The 27,416-nt window shown below is 41.1% G+C and overlaps 1 protein-coding gene across 3 annotated transcripts in view; it reads right to left on the reverse strand.

Moving 5' to 3' along the window:
• Positions 1 to 207: 207 nt before the first annotated feature.
• Positions 208 to 27,416, reverse strand: part of brd4 (bromodomain containing 4) — a 43,597-nt gene continuing 16,388 nt past the window's right edge. For 2 of the 3 annotated variants that reach the window (XM_079456879.1, XM_079456877.1), the window contains 18 exons: positions 11,057 to 11,426; positions 8,850 to 8,987; positions 8,603 to 8,738; positions 8,086 to 8,468; positions 7,629 to 7,988; positions 7,411 to 7,539; positions 7,091 to 7,312; positions 6,711 to 6,934; positions 6,248 to 6,627; positions 6,012 to 6,122; positions 5,536 to 5,925; positions 4,748 to 5,458; positions 4,502 to 4,599; positions 4,246 to 4,402; positions 3,966 to 4,102; positions 3,662 to 3,867; positions 2,702 to 2,954; positions 208 to 2,556 (listed from right to left, as the gene is read on the reverse strand). In XM_079456879.1, the coding sequence (XP_079313005.1) occupies positions 2,488 to 2,556; positions 2,702 to 2,954; positions 3,662 to 3,867; positions 3,966 to 4,102; positions 4,246 to 4,402; positions 4,502 to 4,599; positions 4,748 to 5,458; positions 5,536 to 5,925; positions 6,012 to 6,122; positions 6,248 to 6,627; positions 6,711 to 6,934; positions 7,091 to 7,312; positions 7,411 to 7,539; positions 7,629 to 7,988; positions 8,086 to 8,468; positions 8,603 to 8,738; positions 8,850 to 8,987; positions 11,057 to 11,296 (4,344 nt within the window). In that variant the 5' untranslated portion in view covers positions 11,297 to 11,426 and the 3' untranslated portion in view covers positions 208 to 2,487. The remainder of the gene's footprint in view (positions 2,557 to 2,701; positions 2,955 to 3,661; positions 3,868 to 3,965; positions 4,103 to 4,245; positions 4,403 to 4,501; positions 4,600 to 4,747; positions 5,459 to 5,535; positions 5,926 to 6,011; positions 6,123 to 6,247; positions 6,628 to 6,710; positions 6,935 to 7,090; positions 7,313 to 7,410; positions 7,540 to 7,628; positions 7,989 to 8,085; positions 8,469 to 8,602; positions 8,739 to 8,849; positions 8,988 to 11,056; positions 11,427 to 27,416) is intronic. The other variant, XM_079456878.1, reaches the window with a different exon arrangement.

The following is a 27,416-nucleotide window of genomic DNA, read 5'->3' on the forward strand; positions in this document are numbered from 1 at the left end:
GCCGTGGCGCTTATTAGCAGGCTCAATAACAAATAAAAATTGTTAGGGCCTCTAAAAAAGACTTGATTGATCCTTTTTCATGAATAACATATTTAGCTTTTAGCTTATGTAGTGTTACAGAAAGAAAATCCTCAAGAACCAACACAACAGCGAGATACTCTATATGGCTGATATGATGCATTATAAAAGAGGAGACAGGCTCATTTGTGTTTCATTTAATTTTCTATAAAAGAGATGAGTTTATTTCATGATCATAACAGATTGAACCATTGACCTCGATAGCCCACGCACATAACCAAACAGTAATCGAGGAAAATGTTAAACAAACCCAAAAGAAAACAAAAACAAAAGAACAAAATACCTGAATAAAGCAAACTCTCTGCTGAGCTGCAGGTCAGCACATTCTCTGGATAATCCAAATCTATGGCACGTAATGTCCAACTGTTACCATGGAAAAATGAAAATACATTTAAAGGCTCGAAGGAATGAAGTGTTTCTTTGAACTTTTACAGACCAAATTAACCAAAGGATAAAATGAGATATTTATATAAGTGGACTTCATGACCAAACAAAAAAAAACAAAAGTTTGCAAAGCATATTGTGTAAATGAAGTGTTGTTGCAATCCAAGCTTCCAGGTAAGAGTGACCTCCCCCCGCCACATACCGACAACCATACCGACATGACATCCAAACATTCACATACACACCGATGATGTGGCTGCTCGAATGCGTCCTCAAAGCAGTTTTGAGAAAACGAAAACATAGTCGCTCGGCGTATACTTAATAAGTCCAGCTAAAACTAGATTTAAACCTGAATATTGTAAATGGGTAAAATATAAAATGTTGACTTTCCTTTTTTGTCTTTTAAACACAAGCTCTCCCTTAAACCCCGAATTTCCCACCCGGTTCTTTCGGACCGCACAGCCCCTCCCTTGCCCTCCCAGAATGTAATATATGCCAACTAGAATCGCAATACAATACAGGCACTGGAGAAAACACTATAAGAGAAAACTCAGAGGACCTGCCAAGGTCTCAAATTGTGCCCCCGCCCCCCTTGCCGAGTCAAATAACAGAATTAGAACACATCTACTAGAATCGAACAAGAACAATGATAAATCAGAACGGTTTTTCCTTTTTTTTTTTAGCTTTTTTGTTTCCAACTTTTTGTCATTATATCTAGTACAGCATACAGAGTTCTCTCTTTGCAGTTGTAATAAAATGATCGGTGAAAAAGAAAGGAGTCATGCAGTGACCAGCCGAGTGTGTTCCCAAGAGCCAAATTTGCCTGGTGTTGACATAACGTTGCGAATGTACATGTACCAGTTGCACAGAGTTGCGCGTTTTCCTTCTATACGTATAATACACTTAAAATAGTTACTGTATTCTTTAAATTATATTCAAACTAAACGATACTCTGAAACCGCCCCTTATAGATCAGCGCTCCGATAGGATTCATCACCAGGTTGACGTGAAAACAATGAATAATGAAACCATATCTCCGTTTCTGTCCTCGATTAACACTTGTCAGAATAATGCATATATTAGGGTTTATTTTCTACAAGACTACCTAAACTTTTAATGACGAGTGGGGAGAACAAGAAAATAGATTTATATATTAAGAAAGACGTTAAGTGAAGTGTTTCGGGTCTTTGCTATCGGCTTAAAAGGATATGTGTGTTTGGCATAGACATAGATCGTAGGGGGTGAGTGAGGTGTTGGTAAGAGAGTTAAAAATATTTAAAAAAAAGAAAAGAAACAGCCAACCAATCAACCAACCGAAACGGTAATTAAGAAAATACCTTTGTACAGTAGATCCTACATAATGAAAAATCTGCACATGATAACAGTGCGGAACACACCATATTTAGTCATTGATCACAGCCCCTGGTGAATATTGTTTGTGTTGTCGTGGTTACAAGTCAGCGGTGTAAGGCGAGCTGTACTTCCTCTCTCGAGGAAGATCTTAAGTGCCCCCAGTCCCATCCTGCCATTTGCCTGCTTGCTTTTTTCGCGAAAAAGGGGGAAAGGATATAGCGAAAATAAAACGATGGAAGGGAAACAAAACGTGAAAACAAATCCCCCACAGACATTTGGCAGTCGATGGATGCCGTACTACAGATAATCAGTACATTTCAAATTTCTTGTCCTTTAGATATTCCTCCGTCGATCGCATTGTCCATTGCTCCCATTTTCTGAATTAAGAGTCACACGAGTCCTCTCTTTCCTGCCTTGGTCGCAATGCCAAATCCAGGAGGAATGCCCGAGAGGCCATGACGTCCCAGTGTGAGGGTCCCTCTTTCTGCTAAGGCAAAAGAAGCGCTACAGCCTCCCTCACGGGGCCTCAGCTTATGCATTGCTATTTCAGCCTCTTCAGGGTTTCTTGTGGTCAGATGGGATTTTTGTCCCTTACTGCTTTACAAGTCCATTCTGTCCGTGTACAGGAATCCATAATCAGTTTTTTTGCAGTTTCTCTTTTCCTCTTGCACTTTAGAACAAGTTCTCCTCAAAGATAGCCATCAAATCACTTTGGAAATTCATGTCAATAGTAGCTGCCATCTGGAAAAATCGAGAAAACAGTCAATTGGAGAAAACACGCTGACAAGTAATCATCTCAATCACTTTTCTATAATAATTTGACTGAATTCATTAAACGAAACACAAAGATCCTAAATATTTTCTTGGCGGAGAGACTGCAACTCACCGCCTCTCTCCTCCTCCTCTCCTGTTCCCGGCGACGTGCAAGCTCCCTCTGTTGGTCAAGTGCACTCTGGGAAGAGGCGGGGGACTGGGGCGGGGCTTGAGAGGGCTGTGGGACAGTGGGCGGCGGAGCCGGGTTCTGAGCTTGAGCTTGGTGCTGCTGCTGAGGGGGCTGGACCTGTTGTTGCTCCGGCCGCCTGCGGGGCTCCTCCTGGGACCTTCTGGCAGATTCTGTGGACTCCTCGTCATCTCTGCCCCTTTATAGAGAATCAAAACCTTAAATCCTACTCACTGCTCTGGTATTAATACAAGCCACGCAGGGCTCGACAAAACGACTGCTGGCCCTGGGCAAGCATGGGAGATCTTCGGGCCAGTTGAGAGAACTGTTAGTTGCCCGATCGGACCAGTTGCATATTACGCCGAGGAGTTTATAATTTGTACATTTTTAAGCCCTGCCATATTCGCAAGACGACGAAAAAGAGAACTCAATACAGGCTGTGTGTATGATTTGCGCGCTTGCCAGAAAGCCGCATCTCTGACAGCGTGCAAAATACTGAATTAAGTTCTCTTAAAGGTCTTCTTAACAGACACATCCACACAAAAGTATGCCAAAATGCCCATATTAGCAAGTATCCCTGTAAAAATAATACACTAGGCCTTAAGCAAACAGAAATCGTTTGGAAAAAACTTTTTTATTTTAATACTCACGGATTAGTTGTCCTCACCAGTATTTGAAATTTCATTCAGGCTTATAGTTGTTCTATCATTACCTTTTTTATTGAGATTATTGGTGAAAAACCAACAAACAAACAACTATACAATATTATTTATTTATTACTTTTTAAGGTGGGGCCAAAATTTTGCCAGAGCCAGGAAACTAATAATTGCCGACTGAGCAAGTACTTGGTGTCTAGCCCTGTCACGGTAACAATGTCATTGCAACTTTTCCAAATGCATCTCCTACCTCAGTTTCTCTTGCTCTCTGCGCAGACGGTCTTTTTCAGCTTGCTCAGCCTGAGCCTTGAGGGCTTTCTCTCGCTCTTCCTTCTCCCGGGCCGCACGCCGGAACTGCTCGAAGCTGTCACTGGATGACTTCAGACCAGACGAGGGAGTGGAGGTGGATTTCTGTGCCAGGCTCGCCCAGGAACCCATATTCTTCAGTTTCACATCCTGAGATCAAACGAGGACACGTTAGGAGTCGTACGTTTCAAAGGGATGTGATTGGGGCGAATTTGGGGAAAGTTTACAAAGATGTCCCTTCCACCCACCTGTACCTTTTTAGGGGCCACGGGTGTCTTGGGTTCTTGTTTGAATTTGTCTTTGTCCTGCATGGAAGGTGGTGGATCGCTCTGTTCAGAGGAGCGGATGACAGGACGGGAAATTTCAAGTGGTTTCATGTCAGCTCCTAAAACCAGATTCACTTTTTAGTAAAACACGTTTAAAATGTGGTTTCTAGTTTGGCTGCATTTCTCTTTCGTTTATGCATTCTTTGAATAAAGCTGCATTTTTCATCACTTTTTACTTGTTTGAAAAGTGACATCAACTTACTCTGTTGGCCATGCCCTTGCAGTGTGTGTTTGCTCTCGGGGTGTTTATGAGACTCTTGTCTCATGGCTGGACTGAACGGCTCACCGCGCATCACAGGTGACGGGGGAAGCTTTTCTTCTTTAACACCGCCTAGAGCCAAAGGAACTCGCTGTGGTTCCTTTAGCAAAGAAAATTTCAGTTAATCCTCTGTGAGTTAAACATTTCCAGGAAGACAAGAATCTATGCCAATCCAGGAACTGAACAAAATGCCACTTACCTTTTTGACCTGAGGGGGTGACTGATGGACTAAAGCAGCATACTGAGAGATCTGAGGGGTATCCATCATAAGCGGGGAGGGGTTATCTCGTAGGTGTGCTGTTGAAATAAGGATATTATTCAAATTAAGAACATGACATACTGTCCAGTTCACACTTCAGATGTGTGAAGCTTGAAGCTACAAGCTTCTCAATGTATATGGGTAAAACACGTTAGAGAATCTCCAATAGTAGACCTGATGCATTACCTGAGTTATACGGGTCAGACTTGTGTTGTTGACGTGGAGAGTGATGCTGCTGGATGATCTGCTGTGCTTTCGTGGGGGGCATGACGACTTTGTGTTGACTGGGCTGCGTTTGCGTGGTCTGCACTGGGCCTTGAGAAAAGCTCAGCTGCTGCGAGTGCTGCATGTGTCTGGCCTGATGCTGTGAGAGCTGTGGCGAGGGCTGATGTGATGCTGACTGTTGAGTCTGAATGGTGAGCTGCGGCGGGGGCAGAGAGGCCTGCGGGCCCAGCTGCGACTGAACCTGCACTGACTGCAGCAGAGACGGCTGCCCCGGCTGCTGCCTGCTCTGCAGAGACTGCATTAACGAAGCCGTCTGTTGCTGCTGCAGGCGGTTTGGCTGAAGATGCTGTAGGTACATGGGCAGGGACATGGAGGGAACGGTCTCCTCGTCGTCCTCCAGCAGCATCTGTGGAGGCTGGGAGGAGAGGAGACCCTGGGGAGTGAGAGTGGGAGGGGAGAGGGGCCGTTGACGGATCTGCTGAGGAGGCTGCAGAAGGTGTGGTGGGAGGTGGTGCTGGGGAGGAGGTGGGGGTTGTTGGGCCTGGAGCTGCTGCGGCAGGGACTGCTGGGGTTGCTGCTGCTGGGGTGCGTTTTGTTGCGGAGGTTTAGGAGGTAGTGCAGCTGCCCTATTACTGGGCCGTGAAGGCTGCTGGGGCATTGCATTGTGTAGAGCTGTAATAAGATGTAGGTCAATACAGATGATCTGCAATAAATAATTTAGAACATAAAAACCGGAAGCTTCAACTTACCTGGAGAAGGAAGGATCGGATGCTGGTTGAGGAATGGGTGTGTCTCAGGTGACACAGGGCCTCCTTGAGGGTGAGCGTTAAGGTGAGGGGGTGCGGGGGAGGATGAGTCATTAGCGTGATGGGGAAGGTGCATGAGGGACTGACCGAAGTGGGCCAGGGGGTCAAAAGGGTTTTCTAGCAGTTGTGAGGGCTCCAGTGCGGTGACGGGAGGAGCCATGTAGGCTGCGGGAGAAGGATGCTGCTGCTGCTGCTTCAGTAGAGCTGTGGGCTGCAGCACGGGTGCCTGGGGTTGATGGGAAAGCTGTGGCTGAGGCAATCCTGGAGCCATCACCTGGTGATGAGACTTCTTGCCCTCACCTCTGCCTCTTTTCTTTAACTTGGAAGTCATCCCTGCATTGAAGTTTTAAATATCAATAAGGGTTGCGGAAGCGTTGTTAAAACATTTATTTAAAATAATCCATTGTCTACTTCTGTACCAGTTTCAGAGTCTTCACTTTCAGAAGAGCTGGACTCACTGCTACTGCCCGACTCTGATGAGGAGCCTTTCAATTTTGCACCACTCATTGCCTCCATGGACTTCTCTGGAGCTGAAATAAAGGGGAAAAATACAGCCTATATAAATCTGAACGAATACAAACTTATGCAAAAAAAGATATATAATGTGATCTCTCAAGTCTTTAATCTTTTTTGCACAAGGTTGATATTCACTCACCCGCAGGCTTCTTTTTCTTACGAAGACAGGATGAAACGTATCTCTCCAGTTCCCGTAGAGTGGAGGGCTTCAGCGTCTCAAAGTCGATCTCGATTTCATCTGGGTTAGAGTTTTTGAGGGAGGGCTCGCGTGATTGGATGATGTGGACCACACGGCCCAGTTTATCACCAGGCAGCTTGTTTATGTCCAAACTCAGCTGTCTCTTCTCTTCATATGACATTGGCTTACACTTGTCTGATGCCGTCATGCCTGCCATCGCCTGCCCTCCGGCCAGACCCAGATCATCCTCAGAATCCAGGCCTGTCACAGGCTGCAGAATGGGTGGGGCCATGCCTATGGAAGCCATGTTGCGGTTACCCTTACCTCCCTCTTTTTTCTCCCTGTTGGAAAGAATAGATATGTTCACTACACAATTTTTATACACCCGTTACTTGTCTTTCTACATAAAATTGCAGTTGCCAACCTGAGCTTTTTGGGCTTCTTGGGCAGAGCATCAGTCTTGTTCTTGGGCTTTCCCAGAGCCTTGAGGGCAGGAGGTGGCTCCGGGATCTCGTCCAGTGTTGACATGACTCCTGCTTTCTTTTTGTGCTTCTCTTTCTTCTTCTCTTTCTTTTCTTTCTCTTTCTTCTTTGGTTTGCTGGCCTGAGGCTGGGACAAGGCAGCCAGCTGCTCATGAACCGCTTTCAGCTAAGCGCCAAAACAAAATCAAATTAGAGAAATGAAACATAGCTTGCATATCTAACTTTCTTTCTATTAACATCTCGGATATAGTCTGCTCTTTAACCAGTAAACTGGAACAATACAGACAAAATACATTTGTATAAGACAAGATTTAGTTCCCACCTGCTCCTGAAGTTCTGCCAGCCTCTGAGCTCTCTCCTCCTCAGAGTCATCTGTGGACGAGTCTGATTCAGACGAGGAGTCGCTGGAGCTGTCAGTGGATGAGGCTGTGCCCATGGACAGTTGCGTCTTTACAGGAGCAGGGTGGAGCACAGCCGCAGGAGCGGGGGCCATCAGCTCCTCCGGCTCATCAGGCATTTTAGCAAAGCGCATCTCAAACACATCCTTCAAATAAAAAGAAATACTTTTCATGAACATTCATCCACTAATCGTGGATCACAAATTCACTTAACTCTGTAACAGAGTTACACTCTGTCATGTACCTGCAGTTTGCGTGCCATTGACACTACTTCGTGATCCGGAGGGTTGTACTTGTAGCAGTTGGAGAACATTAACCGCACATCTGCTGCAAACTCCTGAGCATCCCTGTACTGTCTGTTTTCCAACTTGTCCTGTCATTCAAGTAAAACATATTATGAACATGGAAAGCAAAAGACTGAGGCTGTGGATCGTCACTAATGACAGCTGCAATTGTCTTTACCTTAATGCTGCTAAGATCCATTGGATGTTTGATGATGTCATGGTAATCGTGCAGCCCTAAAGCGGCTACATCCACTGGCTTATAAAAAGGCCAGGCATATGCTGCATGCTTCTTAGCAAACATGTCTTTCACGATGCCCGAGCAGTGGCGTAACTGCTCTTGTTGCTTGGGGCTAGGGGTCCCAGTCCCCCAATGGTGCTGGGAGTCCGGCGCCTCTTTTTTGATTAGTTTGGGTGGTCGTGCGTTCTCCCGGCGTGGCAGAGTTTTCCCCGACTTTGACTCGGCAGGAGACGACTCGCTCATCTGGTCATTTGCAGTAGGTGTTGTTGTGTCTGCTTTCCTTTTCTGACTTTTTCTCTGCTGCAGATAAAACAAGAAGGAGTGAAAGGAGAACTATAACGCAATTCTGAAACAAAGATTAAACGGTTCTATTACTCATCATTACGTGCAGACTTACTTTGGTAGCCAGTGGGATGGGGATTGGTAGAATGGGACCCGGTAAAATAGGACCTGGTAGAATGGGACCAGCACTCTGCTGCATGTGCATGGGCGGCAAAGCGGTCTGGCTTGGGGGCGGAGGAGGAGGCACGGCTGTCATGGGGGCTTGTGGGCTGCAGTCAGTGGGTCCCAAAGAAAAAGGTGGACCTAATTGCGGCGCGTGAATAGGGAGCGAAGGGGGCACCCGAGGGGGCAAGGCTTGCATGACAGTCTGGGGAGGTAAAATTGGCGGACCCTGTGTCGGTGGTCTCATTTGTGGCCCAGGTGGAAGGCTGGAAAGGCCGGAAAGGCCACGTGTTAGAGGGGAAGGGTCCAGGCTAGCTCCTACCCTTATGTTCATATCTACGGGTTTTCAAAGAGAGGGGCAGAAAAGATACTGTAAAACAAACACTGTAAACATTTATAGCAGACCGCTGTATACAAGAGGACTTAACAAACAGTACATCAACTTAAGTAGAGTAAAGCATGAGTCATACCTGGCTCCCTCCTGCCCCGGCCACGACCCTTGCCGGTCATGGTCTTGATTTCGACCTCCTGCTGGGGCATCTCTGAGATCTTGTGGAGGAACACCTTTTCCAGTGCCTCTGCCATTAAGACTATGTCATCCCCAGGCTGCAGGGGGCGACAAATACTGTTATCTTCCCGCCCAATCAAACCACTTTTTTACAATGTGATTATGATAAAAAGGGTTTTTATCGTGGCAACAGAAAAGTGAATCAATACCTTATTATAAATATAGCAGTTAGTAAACATGGTGTTGAAGTCTTGAATACATTCTTGGGCATTAATGTACAAATTGTTCTCTAGTCGTTTCTTGATTGATCCCATGTCCATAGGATTCTTGATTATCTTATAATAGTCCTGGGGAGAAGAGGGCACAAAATATCAGCATCGTCATTATACATAATCATTTTATGAAAGGAATCCCTGACATATCTGATCTCAAGGCAACCACAGCTTTCATAAGGCATGAACTTAAAAGCCTTTTTTTCACCAACACTGTGCTGTGCCTGATGCAGTAGATTTCTTGAGTTTCCACCAGGACCGTAAGGAGGATAAGCTATAAGAATGAATTATATATATATATATAGTGGTCACAAATTTTAAAATTCTTGTTCTAATGGTTTTAGATATATTGTGCCCATGATTTATTTATTTGTTCCATCGTTTTAAGTAAATCGTCCTCATGCATTAGTAAAACATCCATAAATTGTGGGAACGAGATCTTAATTCATGGCCACGATATAATTTTTGGGGGATATCCGGGGCTCCGTAGGGCCGGACATGTTCATAATTAGTTATAATTAAGTTTAACAAATAATTAATCTATAAATCTGATATATACATTTAACAAGGGCTGGGCCGATAAATAGTGGGGTTTTTTGGCGCAGTTTCTGAATTAATTATGGTTAAATGCCTTATATGCTGAGGGCGCTCTATCGCACAGAACCTCATAATATGGGACAGCGAAGAATAACGATATACACACATAGTTCAAGGAAATGCCATTGGTCATATTCTATCTCTGTTCATCAAACCTTTTCAGGTATGTTCATTATAATAAAGTATATTTATAATGATTCACGGAAGAGCTGTGAATAAACAAAGAATTTCAATATCGACCTAGAAAGGTGTAATGTAATTGGTGTAAATCGATATATATATCGTCACAGCCCTACATTAAACAGAACAATGATCATTCGTTTTCAGCTGTAGCAGAAAACTTTTGGGCTAGAAGATGGGCTCTGAACCAAACCATCAGATCTGGAGCGAGAAAGTGTGCTATAGTACGGCAATACAACACTTCCAGACCTACAGTAGTCTAAAGCAGTGGTTCTCAAACTGTACCACTAGTGGTACTTGAAGAGACCCCTGGTGGTACGAGAAACAACAGAAAATTTAAAACGACATATATTAATTTACATTTCGCGTTTAAAATACGATAGATAAATAAGCAATACATCTCATATAGCCTATGTGTAATTTTAATATAGTTGTATGAATTGTTGTTTAATTATCATTATTGGTCGATGTAACTCAGGCGTGACAAAGCTCAAACACACAGGAGCAAAGAAACGTTTGTGACTCTCTCACTGTTTCTCTTCCGATGAGCATTGTATTTATTTACCTTCGTATTAATTTTTGCACTTGAACCGCTGTTTAAAGCTGTTGTTAAGTGCTAGTTTTGATACGGTGATTTGACAAGAGCCGCTGCAGTAAAGTGTTAGTCTCTAGATATCTGTTTGTTATATACAGCTGTTCTCTTGATGTTTGTGTATCCATAATTTTTTTATCTTCTGTGTTAAACATTGTTTCCACATTGTCTGTCTTCAATACAGGTTTGTAGTCTTTCTGCAAGACCCACAACATTATTCTAATGGGGAATTTATTAAAGTACAGAACTCTGATTACAGTGCACTACAGAAAAGTGTTTTGTTTTCACTATTACTGCTGACTTACATGAAAAAAAAACAGTTTGAAAACAGCTTGTCCCGCAAAATGATGTATTATTAAAAATACAAACACTTTTATTTACAAGTTGTATCTTATCATGAGGCAATTAAAGATTCTCAGCTCTACTATACATTTGAGTGTTTATTCGTGTGATTTTCTATGGCGGTTATTAGGTGGTACTTGGAAATCTAAATGTTGGTGGTACCTGATCTGAAACTTTTGAGAACCACCGGTCTAATGGCTAAAAGAAGCTGCTTTGAAATCAACTACACCCCTAATGCAGGCATACAACTTTGTTGACAGGCTTCCCCTTCCTATGAATGTGTCCAATTCTTTTTTCCAAACCTGCCTAAAAATGACTTTCAGAAATATCAACACAAAGGCTGTAGAGCGGTTAACATTGGCTGGCTTTCAACTGTCGGGCCAAGGCGAGCCAGTAGCTGACAAAACTGAAAATGTACGATTATATAACTCACAGGCAGATTCAGCTTAACGGCATCGACCGGAGAATGAAAAGGCCAAGCGAACTGGTGCTTCCACAGGCTCTTCAGCACCACCTTTAGCAGATACTGCAGCTGGTTGGTCTGGCGCTTGGGTCGGGCAGGGTTGGCAGATTCTGGGACAGAGGGGCTGTAGAGCATTGGGGCCTGGGACGAGGTCTGCCCCTGACTGCTGCTGCTCCCCGACATCTGCACTGCGTCCAGGCCGTCCCCCATACTTGTGGGGTGGAGCGCGGGCAGAGGGACAGGAGGGGGTGCGGCAGGAAACCACTCGTTCAGTCTCGAGCCGGGCGCGGGCTCCACAGGGAGAGCACCGCTAATTCCATTGCACTCCTCGCTGGACTCTCTGTGAAGGAAGAGCGTGACAGTCATTAGCGTTTTAATTCACATCTGTGCCATCTGCATCACATCCATCACTTTAATCATCACCATCATCTCAATTACACTTAACTCACATCCTCTTTCAGACTCCCCAAAACAACACTATCCACATAATCCATGCTTTCTCAAGTAATTGCTCATGTACACTTCTAATTATCTTCTGATGCTTTCCACATCATTGACATCTTCAGTGGGACTGTCTTCTCTACAGGGGGGATAACCAGCTCGTACAACAGTATGTACATTTGTTGAAAATAAATAGGGATGGCTAGAAAAGAAGTACTTGTATAAGTATAAGTAAGTCCAAATCTATAGTGTCGTCAGGTTAACCTATGACTGCTAAAGCCTTTTCCCATATGTGTTGCTTATTAGTAGCATGTAACCACTACACACTTGACATTCATGGGAGTGATACTGTTAGTATTGTCAATGGCCATAAATGTAGATGATAATTGCATGTATACACGCCTGATGTCTGAGCTATTTAAGGAACCGAACCACCTTTTCACGACAGACTTTCATAAACTGGATCTTTAAAACCTACATGTGGATGTTTTCATTTAATCTACACCGAAAACTGTGAAATGTTATTGACAGCGTATCAACAACTTACAATGACAAACCCAGGGCAAACGCACAAGAAAATGTGTCAATGTTATGCAGCCTTAATTTTTGGATCACATGGTCTCGCTTATTCAAAAATGTGTCTAAACAGGTGTTATACACACACACACGGCTGAATATGACCAGTGGTTTGCATTGGTAAGAAGATGGGTTTTAGGCTCGTTGAGCAGGGAAGGATAAAGAGCAGATAAAGTTACCTCATGACCAAATGAATCCCAGAATAATTGTTTTTAGTACAACTTCTACAGACTAAACCGTCCTGCACGGCCAAGATCAATTTCTGCTCCTCAGCCAGCTGTGTTTCGACTGCGGCGTGTTAAAGGTCAGCCTGGTAATTGATACCAATGAATGGCCTCTCTCTCTCTAATAATCACACTACAACAACTGCCTCAGTTATCTGGCAATCCAGGCACCAACACTTCCTGCTAATGAAACCTCGCGTCACCTCATTCTGCTCTCGAGAGTGATGCTTTTAACCTTCATTCAACCTAACTGCTTCAAGAGGAACATCAGTAGCAGCACTGCTGCCGGAGATGAGGATGGATTTGCAGTAGCATATATCCACATTTTAGACTGCAAGAATGGAAACATTATCTTTAAGGTGAACAGAAATTGTTATGACTTGGGCTGCATAATATTTCAAAATAACTAAAAGATTCTAATACTTAAGTGTAATCGAAGTATTAGGTTGATGCAGATAACAGCAAGGCTGACACACAGATTTTAGTGCCCGTGTCCACACGTGAAGAATAACAACCAACAAGAAAGATTGTGAAACATGTATGTTGATTATATCTTAAATATATCTTAACACAATTCAAATTGATTTGACAAAGCATTTATCACGTGGTGTATTACATTATTTGGGACATCATCACATTTTTCTGCAATCCACTAGTAATGTCATCTGATGAAGTGTGCAGACAGACTGCTATTCCCATGCAGCATGTATCACACACATGCTGTAGAGACTCACTGCCACAGTTTCTTGACAAGTCTTTTGTAAAACATGATATGGCAGTGTAGTCAGTAAGGATGATGGATTAATCGGTCTCACGCAGTGATGCAAGTCACAGTTTTATAACAGCCCTGAAATGAGCTTTATTGCAGCCAAATTAGTGTCAACAAGCTGCAGGTCAATAAATGTTCATATGGTTTGTCTTCATTAACAGTTATAGAGCTGCTGTTGAGATACTTTGTGTCAAGTGCACATCACACCCAGACGTACGCATTTCAATTTGAGGCTTACATTTAAAACTTGAAACTTAAATCGACTTTGCTTTTAGATGTGTTAACATTATTGAGACAGGTCAAATAAAAGTATACATCTTTTGTAAGACAATCTCTAAACTGATGCATTCAAATCAAAGAATAGTAATATGTATACAGAAATACATTATGCTCAGGTTTCATGAAATCCGAGCATGAAATGCAATCAATTTATCTGCAGTATGGCAGGAAGACGAGTACTCCAACTCAACTGGTAAACAGTGCACGCTTTGCCAAGGTCATGCGTTCAATTCCCAAGGAACACGGAAGCTGATATAAAATGTATATGCCTTTAATGCATTGTCGCACATGAATAAATTAATGTCACTTTGGATGAAAGCATCTGTCAACTAAACAAATAGTAAAGCAAAGCTTATGAAAGCTTAATGAAACTCATAAAAGCACAAATATTTCTGCTTACACATAAATAGTTTAAAGTCACCATGAAATCAAACAGGAAAAGTGTTTCGCACATTGTTGAAGTGATTATTATAAATGATTTGACCGTGCACACAACTATTTTTTTCTAAATTCATTTGGACTTGTAATCTTTATTCATTAAGCTCCTTTTCCCTTCTTCACCACATGACGTCAGCAACAAAGGAGATAGGACTATACTCGCTGTCCAATGGCTAGGGATGCTCCGATCCGATATTCGTATCGGGTATCGGCGTCGATACGTAATAAAATTCTAGATCGGGTATCGGTGCAATTTGTCACCGATACCCGATCTGACATAAAATTTGTGCTAGACGATGTAAAAGTTCATGGAGACACCGGCGCTAAAACTCTCTCGTGGGCGGCTGCGCATTGCGCAACGTGCGACATCATACGCTAGCAACGTGTGACATCATACGCTAGCAACGTGTGACATCATACGCTAGCAACGTGCGACATCATACGCTAGCAACGTGCTCTGTACGTAGTGCACGTGAACAAGTGAACATATAGCAGCGAACAGCATGGAGCGAGCCAAAATATCTGTCATTTGGAGTTATTTTACAACAGCTACGCCAATAAGTTCCACCGCTTTCATTGTTATGGATGTGCAACCGCTGTCCGTCGTTGCGAATAATGGCTTCAGACTCCTTATAAACCACCTGGAGCCGCAGTACGACACGCCGAAGCGTAAATATTTAACTCAACCTTGAACTGTACCGAAAAGTCAAAAAGCAAACACATATCCGAAAAAATTTAAGATGTCAATGCGGTGAGTTTTACAACAGATATCTGGAGCTGCGACGTGTCCCCCGTGTCGCTTTTAAGTTTAACCGCACACATCCATGGATGTTAAATTTTATTTTCACTAAACTTTAGTTTAGTTAAGTGGACTTTGCTTTAGTGACTAAAGCATTAAAAAGATCTGATTCATGTTATTTTGAATATCTAAAGCAGTAAAGCTATTACTTTTTTGCTCAATTTCAGCAGCTTTTTTTTGCGAATTGATTTTTTAATTATTTTTGCACTTTCTTAAAAATTATTAAGAGATTTTGTTTCCATTTATTTATACCCGTTTATCAAGCTAGTGAAGCTGTTGTTATATTCAGCTGCTTAATTTGCACTTTAATTTTGAATGTCTTCTGTCCAAAGATAGTGAACACTTTTGTTTTATTTTTCATTTGTTTTGCACCGGTGCTGGTTTAATAAACTATTTACTAAATTTGTGAATCATTAGTTTGTTATTTTGTTTTACGGGGTCAGGAAATTTATGTTAAGTCAAGCCTGATGTCTTGCACAGCAATGCACATAGTTTATTAAGTAATTGTGCACTTTAAAATTTTTACCTTAGTATCGGATCGGTACTCGGTATCGGCCGATACTGAATCTCAGGTATCGGAAGCAAAAAAGGTGGATCGGAGCATCCCTACCAATGGCCAGGCATTTTAGTCCTCCCCTCCAGGCCCAACTTACAACAACCCAATCAAAAAGGCAAAATAAAGCCCCGCCCTATATATTTTTTAAACTTCAGAAGCCGTTTCATTCGGAATACGTCACGATGCAGAAAATAAGTCAAACTCCACTTCCGTTTTCATGGTGATTTTTAGGTTATTCAAGGATACAACGCGCCGTAACCAAAGGCATAGTTACGTATAACTTGACAAACACTTTTAAATCAATGCCACTTATACGTTGGTTGTGCAAAATAGTTACCAAACGACTAGGGTTTCTATAATAATTGAATTTTGTCAGGTCTACATTACAGTGTGTAAATCTCAGAACAACAAAACAACAATCCCCTTCTGTACTTCAAAACTGAAATTGCTTTACATGATGCTAATGGTACCATCTCCAGAGAGACTTCCAGGAAATGATCTGTGACTGTCTGTGTAACTCAGCAGAATGGGATGTCTGTTAAAAGTGCGCATAAGGTATTGCTGAGCGGTATGACCATTATTAATACCGGTATTTTTCTGATTTATACTGGTCTCTAGGTACATGACGGTATTATTTTTTTCAATGGGTTCATGATTCCCTTAAATCATATTTTTTATCATAAAACAAAGGTTTAAATTAGATACAGTTAGATCCATAAATACTTGGACAGAAGCACATCTATTGTTATTTTAGCTGTGTATCAAAGTGTATTCGAGTTACAGTTTTATAATGGATAGTGTCTTAAAGGTGCACAGTCTGAGCTTTATTTAGAGTGTATTCACATCCAGATGAGCTGAAGGCTTTAGGAATTACAGCCATTTAATATGAAACTTTCCCTTTTTCAAGAGACCAAAAGTAATTGGACAGTTGAATCAAAAGCCGTTTAATTCACAGGTACGGGCTTTTCCTTTACCAAGCTTCATTTATGAAGAAATGACTGAAGTTGATTCTACGTGTGGTGTTTGCATTTAGAAGCTCTTGCTGTGAACCCACATCATGGTGTTCAGTGACATCTCCATGCAAGTGAAACGGACCATAGTAAATATTTCAAAAACACAACATATCCATCAGAAAGATGCCAGGAACGTTAAGAGCGGCCAAATCAACAATTTGGTAGATTCGGAGAAAAAAAAAAAACACAGCTGAGCTCAACAACAAAAGAAAATCCAGAGCGACCATATGAGATTAAAGTGGTGGATGATGACATTATCCTCTCCATGATACAGAAAAAAACCTTCACAACGTCCAGACAAGTGAAGAACACTCTCCATTAGGTAAATATATGTCAATGTTTGTCAATATAAACAATAAAGAGAATACAAGGAAAAATACAGAGGGTTCACAACAAGGTGCAAAAGCTTCATGAATAGGATGGATAGATTCGATTTCTAAAATAGCCAAACAAGCTCTGAAAAGCATTTTTTGGAGAGATCAAATTAATTTCAGACTGCATACAACTAAAAAGGAAATAAAAGATAATATATGGAGAAGGCTTGGAATATCTCATGATATGAGCAGACAATATCTTCAGTAAAATAGTGTCAGGCAGTGTGATGCCATTTACATGCATGGCTTCCTCAGGCACTTGGTCACTGGTGTTTTTTGATGATGTAACAGGAGGAAGAAGCATCAGGATTATTTCCTCACTTGTCTGGACTAAATAGAAAAAAGATGATATAGTGCAGCAGCATAGAAAAGAAAGACGCATTCCGGTCACAGTGAAAAGGGACTGCCCTGCACCACGTTGTGTTATATAATGCAGTATATTAAAATTAATATCATAACAAAAATACACACCGGTATATTGCCCAGCACTAGCTTTAGGTTAAATATTTATCTTGCTACTGGCACAGCCTGCAGCTCATACGATAAAGACCAAAGGGTCGACAGGTGTCCTTCTTGCAGTGGATCTCTGGAGGCCTCAGGATGCACACATTTTCCCACAGAGAAACTTCATTTTCATGGGGGATACAATTCCCAGGTTGGTACACATAGAACACAAGTCTAATCTTAAGCCCAAGGCCAAAAAGGCACACACAAAAGTGCAGTTAAAAATACCTTGTTGAGTAACTATGAGGTAAAAACTTTCCACATCTAAAAGTGGTGGTATACACTTAACAGTTGTTTGTCTCTGACCGACAAACCACATTCCTGATGACTCACCTAGTGACGAAAGAAACAGTGGGTAGATCACATGACGCTAGCGCTCTCATCATGAGCTCAGACTGAGAACTGACTGTCGGCTGGCATGACTACTAGGGAAAGAATGCCAAATGTCTATTACCAGTAAATGCACACTCATAAGCTATTCCATGGAAAAACTGAGGACCTCCCAAATATCGACTTGAAAGACTAAGACAGGACAAACAAAACTGACCTATATACGGTTTCATTGAATGTTCAGGGTTCAACTTGAGCTCTATCAGCAGTCTTTGGGACATGATGTCAATTGACCCTTCGCCAAAACCCTGCCCTCCTTTGGTCCTGTTGCTATGTCCGACAAGCTTTCGGTATCAGCCAGCGCACCCAGTGTAAATTTGTGCACTCCCTGGGGAAATGGCGACGAATTTCTGGGAAAACGACACGCTGATATATATATACATTCGAGGGGTACATTCAGGATTTTAGATAACTAACCATAATTATACCTATATTTGCATCCACCCCAGCAGACAATAACATTACGTTAATTCTAAATGCTACGATGCTGTAGGCTACTACTGAAACACAAATTGATGCATAGCTAACCTAAATGTGAGGTTTTAAGTGTTTATATTTTCTCTGACCGAAGTTACCCTCTCTCAAAAATTGTCATTACAAAAATTTCAGAGTTCTGGTCGGCCGTGAATAACAAAAGTAAACTTTTAAATATTAGTCCAGTATTGCAAAGAATAACAGTCCATCAGTGTCTTAATCTTTATTTGTGTTAATACAACAAACCCAGTACAGCTGTTGCTTTACGACTTCATTGCTGAAAACGTCTTTCCTTTAAAATGTCACTGCAAATGCTGCTCTCTGAAGGCTAAAGTGAGCTTCTCACATCACAGGGATGCAAAGTATATCTTGCCGGCTTGCTCATACATGTAAGTAATATATCATTAAGTATTACATTCTACCTTAAATCGGCACGTCTCTTTTTGGCATCCACTTGTGCAAAAGCTTGCTTGTTCACTGGCTTTGTATGCTTTTAGATTGGATGATACTTAGCAGGCAAGCCATTGGTCTTGTGTTTAATACCTACATTGTTAACACTGTATATTAAAACACTTAAATTACTCACAACAACTTTTTACAACAGAGGGTTGAACCAATGGCCATGTAAACACTGCAGCTAAAGCCAGTTTCACTTCTCTTCAGAGTACTTAACCTTGTTCTGAGTTTTTACTACAAGAATGACAACAGCATTTCAAAATCTGTCTCTGCCCAATCCATACATACGTTACAGTGCACAATGTTTAAAACCAGCAGCTTTGAGCTCAGAAACATGAGGTTCTGTTGTTAGCAAAAGACTCAAAATGTCCAAATGCAATTCCTCCCCCATTTCCTAATACTGCTTTGATCAAAAAAGTGTAAGCGACATCAAACGCCAGTTTACAGCCAAGCTATTCTGGTTGCAAGTTGAGGAGTGACTTAACGTTAATACAAAACTAATAAAAAGATTTGCTCCTGCATTTAGATGAGGTTGACACTCCTGATTTCTCAAACCCTTGCAGCATGTACGTGGCATACGTTACTGTCTGGTATAATCGACATCAATACAGCTCGACATCAGTTTAACCTGAAACACTTCATTCCAAGCCTTAGGGGTTCTTATAATGCCTCAGAGAACAAGATGTCGGAGTAAACTGATCAGGAAACCCAAACACCAAGGCGTGACAGAACACACGCCTACTGTCATGTACAACAAACGTATAAATAAACAGTTGTGACTAGAGTGAATGTGATCACACAGGCACGCAACAGTAAAGAAAGAAGACACATGAAAGAACTCGCACTTAAATGACAGACTCAGAGGTCGCGCTTACCGAAAATTTGTAACACCCCGTTTTGCCATTTCCCTTCATTAGAGCGTGATTGTAGGCTACTTGCCCTGAACACGATCGCAAAGTTACGTGTGTTTGCCATTCATTAGCTTATTTTCAAATTCCTGGTCTGTTTTAGAAATCGCGCGTGCGGTCAACAGGGACTCGCGGTGCAGATGCGTCTGATACTCAGCCCCTGCGTTTCGTGCACGCATACACACAAAGGCACGCACGGATCACAGTGGTGCAGTGTTTACAGAGTTTTTTCCTTCAGAACTGCGACTAGCATCTTTTTGGATAAACCTTAACTTTCAGTGAGTGGAAAATTGTCTCTCTTTGCATCTTTGTTCATTGTGCGGCAGAAGCACCACATTCTTGTGTTATATATATATATATATTTACAAACGTATCGATACTGAAAAATCTGAAAGGCATCCAATACGCACGTCCCACGTATTGATACCAGCTGCCCCTCGCTCTCTTTTGTCCGACAATGAGTTGACACACACTGCACGTGAACGCAGTTACAAGAGAGCCCAGCCTCCTCTCACAGACTTAACTTGTTTGCGGCAGCAATGTTAAAAAGATGGCAAGTGCAGAGTCTCCACTAAAGTTCTCATATGTTTATTGTACACGTTTCGCCTAGGCCTGTAGCGATGCATCGATGACGTCGACATCATATTTAAGCGTCGACGCTTCGCCACACACACGTGGGAGACCAAAACATTGCAGAATGGAGGACGGAACAGCAACCTCCTCACATAATATCGGACAAAGCCCCAATGAAAGAAAAAAGCCTAAAAAAACAGCTCGCCCTAAATCGTCGAAGGTATGGGAATACTTCAACTTTAGTCCCAAACGTAAATGTGTCGTTATTCGCGCTCTTTGCCAAATGGAGTTGGCATACCACACCATCACAACGGAAATGTAAGAGCATCTGAAAAAGAGGCACCCCATTGTCACTCGCGAGGGAGACAATAACAAGAACTTAATTTAACCAACGTTATGACTTACATGTTTGTGAAGTGTGTTGAGTAGCTTAAGCTCTGCGCACTTCGGTGGTGCTAGCTAACTATCTTAGCTCTCCGTGCAGTTTTTTCGTGCTAGGTAGCTACTGGCACCTAGACAGCTGTGTTTAGATAACGTTAGTTATCATCTAATGTTGACTTGAATGGAAGCTAGCTTACGGCTGCATCTATAGTAGCTGACGTTAGCTAACGTGAACATTAGGTACTAACCTAGCACAAACAAACTGCACAGAGAACAAAGATGCGTTGGTGGTTTCTTGGTAAGCCTAGCACCACTAAAGTGCACAGCTGCTAAACAGGCTGGCCTTTCATTTTGAATAACAGTAAAATTATTTTATTTTATTTTGTGTAAAGCAGAAGATTTTTTGCTGTGCAAAACTGTTGTTTAATAAAGTGTATCATTAAGATTTTTTGGTATTTATTTGATATACATTATGGTTTTATTAATCGAGCAGTAGACAAATAATCGACAGATGAATCGAGAAATGTGCCGTTAGACTAGTCGACTAATCGTTAAAATAATCGATCGATTAATCGTTTAATAAATAATAGTTTACCCCCAGCCCTACATTCGCCCCACTTAAGTCGATGTTTGAAATACTGTTGGTGCTGGTAAAGTCTCCGCAATCGTTCTGGCATGTGATGCACATATGCACGCCCGTGTTTACCATAGTGCTCCGTGTAAGTTAAAGGGTTTTAATGCACAACGTGGAGGCCAAGAACGTGATTCTTGGCCTCCACGCCGAGCATTAAAACCCTTTAACGGACAGCTAGCTGTGGATTATCCTTTACTTAACGAACAATTAACATTAGATTAACAATGAGTAAAAATATAAAGAAAAATATACACCTCATTGATTAGTTTGTTAATTTAACTTATAATAAAAATATGTAGGCCCTTAATGTTATAGCAGTTTTTTCCTGTGGTATCGAAAAGGGTATCGAAATATCAATATTTTTTAGGTATCAAATCAAAGTTAGAAATTCCAGTATAGTGACAACACTACCACATTCATGACCAAACCGCAGCTTACTTGTGAGTGAGCAAGATCAAAACACCATTTACAAGCACCTGTCATTATTACTGACAAGACATGACAAAACATTTGTCTATAATAATTACTTTATGTATGACAACAGAAACATTAAATATATGCTTTATAACATAATTGCTTTATAAGGCATTCAGTTGTATTAAAATACAGCAAGAGTAAACGCAAGTACAGTGTGATGACGTCACAAACATGCTACCACGTACATCATACCCTTACATCATAGTGACGGAATTATGATAAAACATTTTACGAGCCAGTCCGTCGTCATAAAGAAGTATAGCACAACCTCTGCAGACTAGTGCTGAAAAACGCTTCATGACCCCAGCATGGGTTTACTCCAGTTGGTTTGACATGCGTGCACACACAAACACACAGATGGCCAATAACCGCCAAATCCGCATGGCAAACAGCAACTTCATTCACTGTGTTTATAAAGATCAACAGCCAAATAATTCATTCAAACACAGCAAGACTTTTACCCATAACAAACAAACAACTTCATTAAGAAGTGCTATCCAGCTGTTCAGGACAGATTTAAGCACAAGGGTATACTTGGGTAAAAGAAAAATCAGTGGTTTAATAAGACTATTATAATAACAATTTGTTGTTAAACTGTGGTAAGTCAAACTGTGGCACACGTAATAGTTTGTACACAAGTCTGTCGTTTTGTATAATGGTTTGTCAAAGTTTGGAAGCGTCTACATGGAGCGTTTCTGTAAAGAGAGCTTAAAAGCTGCCTGCTCCAACTCTAGAATCTGTCTATCAAAATACTTCTGTAGCTCAAAGTCCTCAAGCTTGCTCAAAATATTTGCTCAATACTGATAAAAACATTGTTTCAACTAGTGGGAAATTTTGGATGTGGTACCTGGCGTGACAAGTTTGAGAACACAGAATGCTAATAAATTTCCCATTTTAATAAACCGAAAACACTTCCTGTGTGGTAAAGTCCCATTTACTGGTGCTTAGGGGTGTGACGAGATCCAATGTGTCAAAGTTGTGAGAAGACATTATCCTCATGCATTTGGCATGATGGGGTGTTGTGCTCGAAATTTGCGAGCATTTTAATCGCATATGCTACTTAAATTTAACCTGTGTGACCCTTAAAATATATTTGGGTGAGTGCAATTGACTATGACCGCCCAAATCTAAACGCAAGTAAGGTGGGCGGTCTTGTAAATCTCATTGTACCGGTCCGTCGCCAGTGCAGCCATCTATTTAACACTGTTCCAGAGAAGTACAATCAAAATGTTCATTGTGCAGAGCATTTCACCAACGATTGCTTCACGAATCCGGGAGAGATCAAGACCGGCTATGCACGGAAGCTTTTGTTAAAAAAAATGGGCCAATTCCAACAGTTTAAACTTTGCAAGGACCGTCTGGCGCTTCAGACTCGCAGCCTGTAAGTATATTTTCATTGTAAAAAGACTTTCTTACAGACTAACGCAAGTTGAGTTTGATGTTGTTTTTTCTTTGTGTTATCTGCAAATGCAGACACGCGCAACGTGGAAAAAAAGACTAAATGACTCCTAATATTCAGTGATTATGTTCCAACTAGAGGCAACAAATGTGGTGTTTATAATGGGGTTTATTGTGATTGTTGAGTCGCGATGAGACATGGCGTAACACTGGTTGATCAAGAAGGGCCAAAGCACTCTCGGTATTTATTATGTTACCATTCCCTGCTGTAATGCGAGCTTGTTTCTATCTCACACAAACTCTGTATGATGTATATGGTTGTTTATTTATAGTCAATGTAACAAGATTCAATAAGAGGAAGGAAATAGACAGGAACCGGCAAACATCTTTAAGAAAATAAATGTAAACTTAAATAGAAGGGCTACTGCCGGCGACACACAAACCATAACAAAAGCCAGGCCTGGTCCTCTCTCACTGACAGTCCGGTTGCTCATCCCGAAAAAAAATCGTGTATACACATTGTATTACATCTAAGCAAACAATAATATTCGTTTTAGCCGCGTCAAATGACCCCTTTAAATACATTCACCGGCAAACCTCTTCAAAAACAGATCATCTGTCTCTTATGTGCAATGTAAGCATAAAACACGATGTGTTTTTGTAAGTTTTCACTTTCTCTGAAGGCTATGCGGGTTCATTCAGGGGAGGATTGACATTGTGATATGATCACCACCTCGAGCACTATGCAAAAGCATATAGAGAAATCAGCCACAGGTCTCACAGATCTAAAAGCTGTGCCTGTTAAGAAAACAAATATATAATATATATATATATAATTCATTAAAATATACGTTTAAATTTGTTTCATAAACGACAATATGACTTTATAATGACATTTTTAGGATTTTGTATTTTAAGGCGAATAAAAGAAAGATTTCGCAATACATTTCATCATTGAGGATTTCTTTAAAAAAAGTCTAAGAATCTCATCTTGTTCTCGTGAACCCAGTCTCGTGTCTTAAGTATCTTGTCACACCCCTACTGGTGCTAGTTTAAACATTTACATCTCGTACTGCTTTTCTGGACCGGTTAAGGACTTTTTGATGGTGACATTACATGACAATTTGGGAAGTGTTTGGGAAGTAATTTGATGAGTTACAGTAATGTTTAAACATTGTTTGTTTCAACAACAGGCAAATGCCATGACAGCTAACAGTAAACATCATAATATGAGCTCGTATGAAAATACATTTGGGTAAAAAAATCCAGGAATCAACATTCATGTAACCAAAAGCACCTGGCACTCTCACGATGTTCCCAGCGGATTAGACTATACCTATTATAAAATACCGAATCAATCGGTACAGGTTTATTTTCAGAGGATGTAATATTACAAATATTTAGGAACCGCTTTTGTCGTTTTGTTTTATTCACCAGTACTACTGTGTGAAAGCGTTGAATGCTCCAACAGGAACTCCAAATAAAAGTTTCCCAAAAAAACAGAAAGCAATCCCACCATTCATGTAAAAGAATAAAAGTGTCATAAATGTCAAAAGAACATTTATAAATAGGCAGGTGGATGTTGTCAATCAACATAATGATCGTAACAGTGGACATAACTGACAGAAGGAGATTAAAGTATATAATGCATTAGGGCTGCTCGATTATGACAAAGATCATAACCCTTGATTATTTTGGCCAATATTGAGATCTGATTATTTAACACGCTTACCCATTAACCTTTAAAACAACATAGAAACATTCTGAATTGAGCTGAAAAATAAATGTAAAGAAATAGCACCGCTGAACCACTGTAAAGGAAAGGGTTCGCTGTGGATTTATACTACAAGTAAAGAGAGGTCCTATAACACATACAACAAATGTATCGAGTTATGAAAAAGCTAAAACAACTCAAAATGCCATTTCATCGCCGAAACAAATAATTAAAAAAATTCCTTCATTAAATATTGATATGGTTCAATTTGCTTCAAGCACAAATCACCTGACCATCAGTCGAGTTCCTAACTACTTTTGTAATGCGGGTCTCGTAAAAGAAAATGTAAAATGTTTAAAAATGAACAGAAATGTGATATTTATTTAGAATAGTTAATTTACTAGGATTTAAAACACATCTGTCATAATCTCAATCTTAATAATCTTGGCCTCGAGAAGCACACCCACACTTTTGTTGTAATTACCATTTATCAGCTGTTTCTATTCTAATCTGAAAGACCCTCTAAGGAGGTAAGAAATCAAATAACTATTTTGCACTGACTACTTAACTAGTGCTGATTGAGATGCCATATAATCATATTGGCACAATACAGAAAGTCCTCCGTAGCGGAGGAGCAAAGGTAAAAAAGAGGTCAGCCATTGACAAAACACTTAATGATGTCACTCAGCTGAAGCACATTTCTACACTGCAGAAGGCATTAGGAGAGCTTACTCGTCCTTATAATGGCCATGAGTCAGATTTTGAGCGGTAAAATCCACCACATATATTATTCTGATGACCAATGTGAGCAGTGTTTGGGAAATGTTGGTCAAACACTAATATGCATTAAACAGTTAAACACTCCTCGACCTTTCCTGCAAAGTTTAAATGTAAGTCAACAGTTACATAAGTGTTGAAAGCATATAAATGCGGCTGTCAAGTGATGGGAAGTCCTCTTGACTAATTGGTATTACGAGTGATAAGGTGGGATAGGAAGTCGAAAATCTTAAGAGACGACAGCATATCAAATTAAACAATTAGAGCCGTTCAATTAATAGAAGTAAATGACACAAAATACATATCTCCTGCTTCAAAGACATGGTTCTCTGTTCTGCTCTGTGAATCAAAGTATGAAGCGAACAGTATAAGCAAGATGGCCTGTTGACTCTGGCTGGGCGATGTACATCGCGATTCACGCTAATTATACATGTCTAAATCAATTCTGTGTTTTATGCACAGCTCTTCGGAGATCAGTAGGCAGTACTCTATCTAAAATCACTACCAGATCGAGTGGTTTATAAGGTGCATTTGAAAAAGCAACACTCGTCAAACATCATCATTATAAATATACTTTTTTTATATTTGAAAATACCTGAAAAGGTTTGAAGAAGAGAGATAGAATATAACCATTGGCATTTCCTCGAACTAACCGTTCTTCTTCCGTTTCCCATATTCAGAGTTTCTGTGTCAGAGCGCCCTCTGGCTTTAGGGTGTGGCGGAATTTAATCGTAATTCATTGAGAAACTAAGCGACTAAGAATCGCACGATATATCGCCCAGCCCTACTGCTGACAGAAGCATTCCTCAATCAATTGAGCCAATGCTGTACAGATTTGCTGTAGATAGATACTCAAAGCCTGCCACAAATACCAAATCATATACAATTCAACACTTACATTAACAAGTTACAAAACTGTACTAACTCGACCTGACCAAAGGTCTACTTTCTGTGGGCACGGAGGTCCCACACACACCCGTCATCAGTAGTTTTAAAGGGATATAAAGAGTACATTCTCCACTCAAACCCTGAGGCGGCACCAGATCTCGCGAGATCCGAGTGGTCTCACAAGAACACAATATCGTTATTGACATGATGGAGTGCTGGGCTTGAAATTGCTCCCATTCTAGTCGCATATACTCCCTAAATCTTACCTGTTTCATTACTGTACAGAACACGCTAATAACTGCAGAAAGTATGTGCGTGCTGCAAGCTACAGTGACCGGCCGACCATTCATAGACATTGTGATTTTCCATCCCGCAGTGCTACTTTCCCACAGTTTTTCTACGTTAACACTTTCTAGATGGATGGGTTCCGACCTTCACGTGCATCTGCAGTGCCTTGCGCATAACCACTAGTGTTTACGGCGGTTCACGCTGCCAGTAGCACTTTGGTCTGAAGGCTATGAGGGTTCAGTCAGTAGAGGAAGGAGGATTGACAGTTTGGTATGATAGCCACCTCTGCTAACACGAGCGCTGTACAAAAAGCATATTGAGAAAAAAAACACAGCTCTTTACTAAAAGCTGCATTCTTTCTGACGAGTTTTCTTTCTGTGCTTTCTGTTTACCAAGGTGTTACTATGGTAAATGCGTAGTAACCATGATTTTCGGGTTAAGGGTTTGTCAGAGCTCTTGCTATTCTTAATTTTTAACATATTTTTAGCCAGAGATATATATCGGTTCAAAATATTGGTTATCGGTCTACTTGATCTGCAATATCGATATCGGCCATGAAAAAAAGCATCTCGGTCGACCCCTACTGTGAACTCCCGTCCCTGGAAAGCAAATCACGACTGAATCTTTCTGCTAAACCTCATTCCCTTACACAAATGCAACATGTTTCTTTACTTTCAACTCCTTGACAACTCAACGAAAAAAGGTTTGTTGCCTAACTAACAAGAAAGTGCAGCAAGGACACCAACTGCAGTGGGGTCTGTCCCAGAATTTAAACTTCCTGCCCTCACATTTCCTTGAAACAAACACCCTCTGGAATAAGACTTGACCTCTGAACCTGACGTATATCATTACCTACTGGCATGGAATGTATGTGAGGAAGTAGCTATGGTTACTGTGAACATGAGTGCATACCAGGAAATCTGGTTTTACAAGCAAGCCAAGCCCAATCATGAAACATGAAAGGCAGGGCGCAAAACAAACTGAATGCAACAAAATGGC

This window comes from Barbatula barbatula (assembly GCF_947034865.1).
Source record: "Barbatula barbatula genome assembly, chromosome: 5".
In the NCBI taxonomy this organism is placed as follows: Eukaryota; Metazoa; Chordata; class Actinopteri; order Cypriniformes; family Nemacheilidae; genus Barbatula; species Barbatula barbatula.